The 12028-nt window shown below is 36.4% G+C and overlaps 1 protein-coding gene across 1 annotated transcript; it reads left to right on the top strand.

Moving 5' to 3' along the window:
- The first annotated feature begins 2334 nt into the window (after window positions 1-2334).
- Window positions 2335-11800, top strand: LOC119774645 (gastrula zinc finger protein XlCGF57.1-like). The gene is made up of 2 exons (XM_038272276.1): window positions 2335-2675; window positions 9967-11800. The coding sequence occupies exons 1-2, from the start codon at window positions 2444-2446 to the stop codon at window positions 11148-11150; spliced, it is 1416 nt and encodes a 471-aa protein (XP_038128204.1). The 5' UTR covers window positions 2335-2443; the 3' UTR covers window positions 11151-11800.
- The last annotated feature ends 228 nt before the right edge of the window (window positions 11801-12028 follow it).

Raw genomic sequence — 12028 nt, forward strand, 5'->3', positions numbered from 1 at the left:
GGAAAAGATGGACGATCAACATCTACTGCTGGATTTCACCAGGATCCCCCAGATCATCTTACACCGGATAGGTAGGAAACACCTGATAGAAACGATTCCCTGATTATGCACACTGTGGATTTTAGCATCATCTGATTGGAAAACTGCTTAGAGGAGATCAAGATGCTAAGCTAAAGCTAACTTCCGGCTGGCGGCCATCTTACAACGGTCAGCTCGCTCACTTCCAGCATTGGGGTTTAATAACTGCGGTCTAGTTAGTAATTTGCTCCTGTTAAACCTGTTCTTCGCTCCGAATTCACTGCAATCGGAGAAAGCCGTCGCTATCATAGACATAATATAAGAGCGGCGCAGAAAATTACGGCCACCATCTTGGGGAGGTCATCCTGCTTCGCTAACCTGCTGCTTTAAGCAGAACAGTAGAAGGATGCCTCAGCACTGCAGCGTGTTTTTTTTAAATCAGCAGACTGTTGACATCAGGGCTGGAGGGAGAACTTCATGAAGGCATCAGAGCTTTGGAAGACATCACTAAATAAACAGCAGATATACACTACATAGAATAGAAACTCCCACAGTGGGGAAATAGTGGTGATACAGCAAAAGTGGTCACACAATTTGGACCTAACAAAGTGCATAATAATAGAATAAGTGACAGTTAAAAAAAAAAAATCTAATTTTATTTGTTCAGCAAATAAAAACAACCACAGCCAACCAAAGGGCTAAATGTTTTAAGTAAAATAGTATACATAAAAACAAAGCAGCTAAAACATGGGTAAAAGTAACATTCACATAAATATATAAAGAATAAATAAATTACTGTTTTGTACAGTGTTTTTACAAATGTAAACACTGTGCTTCTGAAGAATAGATAATCAATATCAATGTATATTTGTGCATACCTGTATAAATGTTTCTGTATGTAGTAATAAAAATGTATGAGTGGCTGTGCTTGGCAAGAAACATAGATCCTATCAGAAAATTCTATTACTCTTAACCCCACTAAGAATATTTAAATGCACTGAACCATTTGTTTATTTTCTGCAAAAAAAAAAAGAAAATGTGTAAATTAGTTCAATATTCAGCGAGTTCCTAAAATGTACACATCAATATTATTAAAACTGCTAAGAGATTTAAATGCAAAAATAAAAGCAGTAACTTTGAAGCAAATAAAGAACTATGATCAAACACTGATATTGACCATGATGCTCTTAAGCTAAAATTCTAAAATTTTAGACTCAACCAACAGAAAACTGTCATTCCCATAAAAGATAGAATAACATCTGTGGAGCTACATTGTCGACATAAAGTTTCTTGAAATGAAAAGAAATCAACTAAAAAAACACATTTTCCAACTGAAATGAGATTTAAATCTAAGCATATCCATCTATCTTCTCTGGCTCATCAGGCAGTCTCACTGTGGGGCTGGTGCCTGCCTCCAGCACTCTGTCTCTGCCTTCATATATGCAATGTTGCCCTTAAGCTTCCTTCTCTTGTTGCTGAAACCAAATAGTTTTTCATTAATGACAAGGAAAAAAAATTCTGAGCCAACTACAGAGAAAGTTTTAATGACAAGGTGAATGATGCACAATTCTGAGTAAACCTTCATGTCAATTCTGTAGCTTAGTGGTCTAATGAAAAGACTATCCAAATGGTAAAGATTACTCCTTTAAGCTCACACTATAACAGAAACAGATGACTGATTTTATAAAGAAAAATGTGTTTAAATAAACAGTGAGGCTTAAACAAGTTTAAACAACTTTTATGTATAAATAAATAAATAAAAACTGAGGAAATTATATTCATCATGTTAAACACCCAGTAGTGGTCGCCCCACATGATCCTCGCTCACTCCAGATAAAAAAATTTAAGTTCACTTAAATATTAAAACCTAATGTTTAGCTACAAAAATCAAGCTCAGTACTTCTCATGTCTTTGCACTATTAGATTGATAATCAAAACATAGATCTACATTTAAGTTAGTTGGATACTGATATTTCATTGATGATCATGTACATGTACATACATCATGTATTCTATGATGGAAATAGACGTACAGATGCTTATTTTATCAATGAATGTAAAATAAGATTGGATGAACTGGAAAAATGAAAGAAAAACGTGTTGTCTTCAGAGGTAATCTAAAGGTTTAAAGATAAAATTTGGGTCCAAACCTGTGATTGTAATGTCAGAGCTGCAGTGCATGCTGGGAGATGTAGTTGGATAAAAAAAGGATGATTAAAGAGAAGTGTCCCTTATTTAACCACCAATAGAAAGTCTTTCTGCTGTGTTTGTCTCTCCAGACCACCTGCAGGATTATGTTGGAAAAGAGGAGGATTTCTCTGACCAGCAGGAGAGGGATTCCAGTTTGGACCAAGAGGAACCAGAACCTCTGCAGATAAAAGAAGAGCAGCAAGAACCAGAACATCCCTGGACAAAAGAGGAAACCATGGAGATCCTCATTAGTGAGCAGGAAGAGCAGCTTGTTCTGAAGCAGGAGGCTGAAGATAAAGAAGAGGAAACTTTCCCATGTTTGACATGTGGTGAAAACTTTCTTAAAAACGAACATTTAATGGATCACATGAGAACCCACACAGGCGAGAACATTAATGAAAGTCTGTCCTCTGGAAAAAGTTTCTCTCAGAAATCAAATCTTGTTACACACACCAGACTTCCTACAGGTGAGAAACCATTTTCCTGTTCTATTTGTAACAAAAGGTTTACTTTAGAAAGTAATTTGACCAAACACACAAGAGATCAGACTTGCGAGAAGCCTTTTGAATGTCTGTCCTGTGGAAAAACCTTTATCTTTAAATCTGGACTTAATGAACACATGAGAATTCACACAGGTGAGAAGCCTTACTCCTGTACTATTTGTAGCAAACAGTTTACTCTAAAGGGTAATTTAACTGAACACATGAGAATTCACACAGGTGAGAAGCCTTTCGAATGTCGTTCCTGTGGAAAAAGCTTTACTCAGAAATCTCATCTTAATACACACCTCAGAACTCACACAGGTGAGAAGCCTTTTTCCTGTATAATTTGTGGCAAAACATTTACCACAAAAAGTCATTTGACTTTTCACATGAAAACTCATTCAGATGAAAGACATTTTTCTTGTTTGTTCTGTGGAAGAAACTTTAATCAGAAATCTCATCTTGATAGACACGTCAGAATTCACACAGGGGAGAAACCTTTTTCCTGTACAATTTGTAGCAAAAGTTTTACTAGAGAGGATAATTTGACTCAACACATGGCGATTCATGTGAGACCAATTTTTCCTCAATGACAAATGAAACAAATAATACTAAAAAGAGAGAGATATTGCTTCACATAAGAAACCACAGGAATGAACAGTAGAGGTGTTTTCCATGTTTTACTTGTGATAAAATGTCCATCTAGAAACTCCTTCACCTCATTACATGAGAAGCTGACTGATTAAAAGCCTTTTTCTAGCTAAGGTGTCATTTTCATTCTTTTTCATTTTGTTCTTTTCACTTCAGACATTTTTTTTTTTTACTTGATGCAAATTATTATTTTCTGTGGTGGAAGTTTCCCTTTAATTCAATAATTTCTATATTGATATAGTGAGTAGAAATAACTTAATTTATTATAAAATATGTATTGTTTCATTTAGGTTACAAATGATCTTTTTTCATGTCTTTTTTTCTGATATTTACATACAACCTAAAGCTGTAATATAAATTGTTTAATGGTATTAAAATGTTCAGATGATGATTTAGGGAATGTGTCTTCCTTTGTTTTCTGTGGTAATTGTTTGGCAAATTTAAATATTTCATATTTAGTTTCTAGCTCTTTGAAAGAAAGTTGGAGTTGGCAGGTAAGACTTTAAAGAAAATGTGAATACCTGATGGACCAATAAAGTCCATCTTGAACCATCAGCGGTTATGATGTGTTTCTTTGTTATGAGGTTAATGCGGAGCCATCAAGTCATCTCTATTTCATGTATTTGTTCTGTCACTGAACCAGGTGAGTCGAATCTGCACAGTATATTAAACTGTGAATTGAAAGATATTAAAGATTTTTCTTTAGGTCACCCAGAGGTCCCTTATCCACCCATTAAGCTCTGAATTGAATCAAAATCGTCTAGCCTACTTTTTCAGTGCTGCTTCATTTGTACGGGTAAAACTGTCATTGTGCTGATCTGGTTTTTAAGATAAAAATATCTTTAATTATGACTGATGATGTCATTCTCCCAGCTGACGTTAGTGCTGCGCTTGTTTCTTTATATAAACTTATTGCCTAAGATCACATGTCATACTTGTGCTGGTACTTAATATAACAGTGGGAAAGTTTACCTCATTTAGTGGCTGGAATGCTTTTGATCTACCGTTACCCCTGGCAACCCCATGTCATTTCCTTTCAAGGTCTCACTATTTGTGAAACTTAACATCACGGACTGCTGCTAAATCTTTCCTTGTAAAAAAAACAAAAACTTGAATTGTCTTGGGGAGACCATCATTCTTGGGATAAGCCCCAAAAGCTTTGAAAAAATGTCCTCTTTGGTTCATCCAGATGCAGCTCTGATTCGGTGGGACTTCCTGATAAATCTACCCCCTCAGAAAGCACAGATACTGGGCAGTGGGCAGTGACAGATGGGCTCTGTGCTGGAGGTGATTGGGGACGTGCAGTGTTTCTATGACTAAAGTAAAATGGCTTTTTTTTTTTTAAGCCACATAAATATGGGGGAGTGTTGGCCTAGTGGTTAGAGCAATGCACTTGTTCTCTAAGAAGTTTGCAAGTACCCAAGTCTATCCCCAAAGTCTCCACTCTTGGTCCCTGACCCTTAACCCCACACTGCTCCCTGGGTGCCACACAATGGCAGCCCACTGCTCCCCTAGGGAATGCAGAGATGCAATTACAGTTCTATTATTATTACTATAAGTAGTAAAAATATTTCTACCATTGTTAATATTATATCTGTATTCCATTTTAAGTGAAAAAAGCGTAGCCTTCATCCTGTCTCTGATTGGCTGCCTAGTGAATTAATAGGAAATTGCTGCTGTTTGACTACAGCTCTGCTCTATGTAGTAGCACAAGGTAACGGCGGAGCAATGGGCGCTCTCAACGTGTGGAGTTTACAGTTTGCCGCTTCATCGACCTTCACTGCGCGGTTTGTATAGGGATTCTATGTGAATGCACTGCACTCAGTGTTGTCACCACCTTTGGTCTAAACGCGCCATGACAGATCTATATAGATAGATGGATCGATCTAAATTTGAAGATTTTAGACTTCCCATCTGAGTTGGTGTTAATAACTGTCAACCTGTGTAGATCAGACATTTTGTGTGAAACAGCAGGTGCAAATCCGGTGCCATGGCTGGGTAGAGGTACCAGACAACCTGCCGCTGATTTCAATAACTTGCCACGGTGATGAAGCGGGTACCAGGCAGCCCCAATGTCTTTTTTTGTATCCTCAAAATGACTTCTGGGGATACAGTTATATTTCCCAGAGAATGCTGATGAAGATTATCAGTCATCCCAGTCATTAAAAAAAAAATGTAAAAAAAAAAAAAAAAAAAATACAAACCTCTGGACTTTATTGTCCACGCTTGAAAATTTGGAAAACAAAATAGTTTTTTTTTTTCCACTTTTTTGGAATTTCTTAGAGTGCTTAATATGGTCAACCGAGATCAAAATGAAACCCTTAAGGCCATGCAGAATTGGGAGGGTAATTAAGATGACAGCTCTCCAGCCCGAAATTTTTACTTTTGTTTTTAAAAAGAAAAATAACTACAAAAATTTCTGCTCTGTTTTTCCAAGGTTTGAGAAACAATAATTAAATTGTAGTAGCCAATGTGCAAACACTTTCTGTGCCTTTTCCAATAAATTCTGGAAAAGGAGTACCGGCGTCTTTTTAAGTGATTTTTTTTCTTTTCTGTAACAACTCGCAATAAGCTCTTAATAAGCTGGCTATTTGTGCAGTGAGTCTTTGCCGTCCTTTCAGCACGTCATATACATAAAATGCTATTAGAACATATAGTTTACATCAGCAGTATACTGTCACTTCACATTCTGGGTCTAACAGTTTTTATTAATTGAAAAATGACACCATCAATAGAAAGTAATTATTTATTTACTTATTTACTAAGTATGTAAGTATGATTTGCCAATAATCAGCATTACTTAAACGAAAACTGCAGCCACCACCGTGGGCTGTTGACACTTTTACAGCCGGTCTGGCATCTTGGTAGCATCCTGGCATACTCTGGCATTATCGTGGCATCTTCGTGGTACCCAGGGGCCACTGACTTCATAAGTGTGCCAGCGGATTCATTTGATTTGTTTCATATTGCCACATTTGTTTTTCTTATTACAAGTCAAACCATTCACACAATTAGTTACCTTATAACTTTTTTATAAAATAAAAAAGAGTTTATTAAATAATGGGAATTTATTCATTTATTGGACATAAATATAGAACAGGCATTAAATCACCCCAAAATCAAACCGTTTGCCCGTAAACAGCAATAGAAATGCAGCATGTGGACTGTTGGCTTAGTAACACCTTGTAGCAGCTGTAGTGGCATCCAGCTGCCACTAGGTGCCAGTGGACCTGCCATTAGTTATGGAGGCTGGACTGCTGGCATTGTGACAGGTTGTGGTAGGTGGTTGGTGGAAGTTCCACAAGCTTTTATCAGAAATAATATAAATAAAAGAATTATTTCGAAGTAGTCATAAAATAACAGGTGTACTGTGCAGCAACAAGCCTGGAAGTTTTTTTTTTGCCGTTGCATGACAGTTAGAGTGCCAACGGAAGTGTCACTATTAGATCCAACTGCCACTGGAGGAGCCACTACCAGGTGCTGCTGCCTTGAAGTGATCCCGACCCTGCTGCATTTTTTCTAAGATAGGATTAAAAGCTGCATTCAGGCCATCACCTTCAAAGTCAGCATGAATGTTAAAATCCCCCGCTATAAAGACCTTGTCAGTATTTTATACTAAATAAGATAGTAACTCAGAAAACTGATATAAAAATTGAGAATAAGGACCTGCTGAGCAATGTAAAGTTGCAAACAGAAGAGTTTCTGTAGCTTTACAGTTTTCGGGGGTGCGTGCGTATATAGGGTTTAAACGTTTAAAGGAAATGTAACTATTAACTGACTTTAGACTAATCAATATGTCAGACTGAAAGATTGTTGCTACTCTTTCTAATCTCCATAAATTTCTGGGCATATGAACACATACTTGGAGGGAGTTACTTAATCCTTGTGTTGGTAAATCAATTTATTGCAGATAAGCAGATAAAGAAATCTACTAACAACATTTTTAAAGAGAGAAATCTTATGTTTTACTAACTACATTTAAATGTATTAACATTTTTTTTAAACATTTTATTAAAATGGTGAATGGGAAAAGAGCAAAGATCTTCTTGGTGGAAGCTGTGACAGTCTCGTAACTCTTTCCTCCCCTTGTATGGCTCATATTTGTTAATATTTATTGCCCATTTAATCATTATTAACAACTATTGTTAGGGGGATAGCTTATTGTCTTAGAGCATGTACATAAGAAGCAGACCTGAGGGGTGATTCAATTCAGTTTATTTACATAGTGCCAATTCACAAAACATGTAATTTCAAGGCACTTTCAGAGACAATAAAGATACAGTCATATTGATTAGTTTTCTATCCAGGAAAAACTAGCCTGATGGGTTACATTAAGTTTTATTACAATTTAAACAATATATTTTTTCTTTTATAATAAAATAAAATTGATATGTCTTCAATTGCTTCCAGGTCATATGTCCCACTGACTCTAAATCTGTTTTAAATTGTTCTACTACATTATCCTGATGAGGCACACTAACTTTTATTCAATTTTAAGCCTTTTTATATGTCATTTATATTATTTATATATTTTTTATATTTCTTTAATAGCTTCCAGGTCATGTAACCCAGTGACTCCAAATACATTAACCTGATGGGGCGACTCATTTTTATTCAATTTTAAGTCTTTGTATATTTTAATATTTTTCTTCTACTTGTTCAGGTCATCTGATGTGGGAGGTTTGTGTTTTTGTTGATGAAAAAAAACCCTCTTTTTATTTGGACTATAGTTAAATTAATAATTGAGATCAGGCTGTTTTACAACCATGTCTTGTTGAGATTAATGACATGATGGATTTCCAGGTGGATCTCACACCTTTAGAAAAGATTACATGATTGTTACCACATATGTTAACAGTTTTGAGAACAGCATATCTCAAAGTAATGTTCATGTCAACCATTGAATCAAATTCAGAACAAAAATATTTATCAAATTATGCTCAAATTAACTGAGATCATATCACCTCTCTATTTCTTACCTAATATTTGTATCACTGAAAGCTTTACCCTCCTCTACATCACTGTAGACAAGGATTTAAATGTTGTTACTCATGTTACTTTTCCTTTTTAGGTTTCTTTCAGTTCATCACTACACAAGCCAGAACAGTATTCTTAATGGATCCATACAACTGTCATCAATTCAAATCAATTCAGTTTATTTATATAGCCCCAATTCAGATCATGTTATTTCAGGTCGATTTACAAAGGCAATTCAACCAGATCAACCTGTCAAACAGATACAAAGTTTAACCCAGCTCCCATAGCAGAGGATGAAGAGAGCACATCCAGTTAATCACAGTCAGAGAAACAGTACTACACTGAAAAACAGGCCAAACTCCAATATCTATATACAAAGGTGTTGATGGCAGCAGCACAGCTGATATTTCTCTCCAGGATGGTGAGCCAAACAGTAACAGACATGAACAGACCAGATGTCGCTACAATGGAAAAAAGCAGAGAGAGAATAACATTAGAGATTGAACTAACAAATTCTACAGAATGGGAATATAGGAATAGAGAAAGAATGAAGCAGAATGATTAAAAGGGATCTCTATGTCCTCTAGCAGTCTAAGCCTATAGCAGCATAATTATAGAGATAGCTCAGGATAACCTGAGCCACATGTGAGAAGGAGGATTTTAAATTCTATTCTGGATTTAACAGGAAGTCAATAAAGAGAAGCCAGGATAGGAGAGATATGATCTCTCTTTTTTAATTTTCATCTGGCTGCAGCATTTTGGAACAGCTGAAGGCGTTTAACCACAGTTTGTGGAGATTTTATGTTCAGACGATCCCTAATAACCTATTTTATTTTATAGAACTCTGATGCATTTTTTGTTCCTCTCTACAGAACACCATCAGAAAATTGATGACTCAGAAAAGTTTTTTTTTTACACATGTGTAATGATCTTTTATTAGCAAACTCTCTGACAGAGTAAAGATGGCAGCAAGACAGAAAATATAAAATGTATTTTTCTTCTGCAATGAAATCAAGTATCCTCCTCTCCAGTGATATGGCTGAGTTCTTCTGTGAAGGGGAACCCAGACAAGAGTTCCAAGATGAGCAAAAACTTGCCTCTGTTAACATCTCCAGGATGGGTAACTGCATTTCCATATAAGGGACTGAAGGTGATCACCTCATCGTTCAGGAATTGCAGGTCACCCTGCCTCTAGTGCTGTCTAAACATCAACATTGTGATCTTTTTTAAAACTTACTCACTTCCTTTATGGTTCAAACTATTTTTACAGGAAGAAAACAAAAAACACAAACAACATAGCCCTGTTGCCCTGCTGATTGCTATATTTTTAGCAAAAAATTAGGAAGCTTTTCCAGATGGCTTATCCTTTAGACCTATTTTTCTTTATTTCACCATAATACTTCTTTTTATTACTCAGCCTCTGACACATTGAGCTGGGGTATGTCTCTTCCAGGCAGAGGTGTACAGGAAGCGCTGCTGAGGCTAGGGTGTCTCATCACTCCCTTATTTGCCAGACAGTCACTGTGGTGTTGGATGTAAACACTTTACTTTGCTTAATAATTCTTTGTGGATTTAGGCCAGATTGCTTTTATGTGAGGTGCCCTTTATCCATCAATAGAAAGTCTTTCTTCTGTGCTTGTCTTTCCAGATCACCTACAGGATTATGTTGAAAAAGAGGAGGTTTTCTCGGACCAGCAGCTCTGTGGACAGGAGGGTTTTTCCAGTTTGGACCAAGAGGAACCAGAACCTTGGCAGATGAAAGAAGAGCAGCAAAAGACAGAACATCCCTGGACAAAAGAGGAAACCATGGAGCTCCCCATAAGTGAGCAGGAAGAGCAGCTTGTTCTGACGCAGGAAACCGAAGATACAGGAGAGGAACTTTTTCCATGTTTGACATGTGGAGAAAAGTTTCTAAAAAAAGAACATTTAATGATTCACAAGAGAACTCACACAGGTCAGAAGATTTATGAATGTCTGTCCTGTGAAAAGAGCTTCTCTAATAAATGTAATCTTAAAAATCATATGCGAACTCACACAGGTGAGAAGCCATTTTGTTGCACAATTTGTGGCAAAAGTTTTACTGTAAAAAGTAGTATGACTGAACACATGAGAATTCACACTGGTGAGAAGCCTTTTGAATGTCTGTCCTGTGGGAAACGTTTCACTAAGAAATCTAATCTTCATATACACATCCGAACTCACAAAGGCGAGAAGCCATTTTCTTGTACGATTTGTGGCAAAAGTTTTACTTTGAAAAGCAGTTTGACTACTCACATAAGAATTCACACAGGTGAGAAACCTTTTACATGTCTGTCATGTGGAAAAGGCTTCACCTTAAAACATGCTCTTAAAAAACACATTAGGATTCACACAGGTGAGAAGCCTTTTTACTGTATTATATGTAACAAGAATTTTATTGAAAAGCGTAGTTTGGCTTCTCACATGAGACTTCACACAGGTGAGAAGCCTTTTGAATGTATGTCCTGTGGAAAAAGCTTCATTCAGAAATCTTATCTTGACAGACACACCCAACTTCACAAAGGTGAAAAGCCATTTTTGTGTACAATTTGTGGCAAAAGATTTACTGTAAAAAATAGTGTGACTGAACACATAAAAACCCACACAGGTGAGAAGCCTTTCAAATGTCTGTCCTGTGGAAAAAGCTTCACTCAAAAGTATCATCTTTATATACACATCCGAACTCACACAGGTGAGAAGCCATTTTCTTGTACGATTTGTGGGAAAAGTTTTGTGGTAAAAAGTCGTTTGACTAGACACATAAGAACCCACACTAGCGAGAAGCCTTTTACAAGTCCTGTTGAAAAGGCTTGACTTTAAAATTTGCTCTCAAAAAAACACATCAAAGGGGAGAAGCCATTCTCCTGTAATACTTGTGGCAAAAATGTTACTAAAAAATTTTGTTTGACTGAACACATGAACACAACTAATTATCTTAAAATTGAAGATTTATTATTCCACATATGTAAGAGCAGTTAAAAGCCACAGGAATATACATGAGAGGCCTTTTCCTTGTTTGACCTGCGAAATGTAATCTTTGTTTCCATTCAACTTACATGTGAATTTTAAGCAAACTTACAAAGTTAGAAAAAAAAGGCAATGCCAATAAGCTGTTTCTATTTGGTTTGAAACAAATTAAACAACCACCATAAAGACTACTGTCCGTGTTATGCAACCACCAACACGAAATAGCAGTGTTGCTTCTAGCCATGTTTACACACATATAAGGAACATCCAGCTGATCAGTAATTTGAGGTCCAAGTTTGCTCTGTCAGAGTTGATTTAAAAAACTGTTTCCATGTCCTGTTTTGCACATTAACCCCTTCATAAAAACCCTAAACCAACTTAAGCGAGTGTAAAAAAAAAAATGTCGGTGAATTTAAGGGAATGTATTTGAACTTTGCCTTTTCCACCAAGTCTTCAAATGCGCTGTTGTGCAATCTTACCAACAGATTAGGAAGATATTGAGAACTAAACTGGAAGTTATAATTAATATATTTTCAGTCAACGCTAAACCAAATAATAATTGTTAGTTAAATTATTATAACTGGAATCTGCTTACTCACCAAGGTGCATTAGTCTTCTTACCTTTAAGATTGGATACCTGGCAGGTGTTAACATCCAGTTATTGCCAACCAGGGAAAATTATCCCTTTTTCTTCAGGTGTTAACCAAAAGGGCGGATCTGGCTCT

This window comes from Cyprinodon tularosa, unplaced genomic scaffold (assembly GCF_016077235.1).
Source record: "Cyprinodon tularosa strain WSP-4 unplaced genomic scaffold, ASM1607723v1 ctg820, whole genome shotgun sequence".
NCBI classification, from domain to species: Eukaryota; Metazoa; Chordata; class Actinopteri; order Cyprinodontiformes; family Cyprinodontidae; genus Cyprinodon; species Cyprinodon tularosa.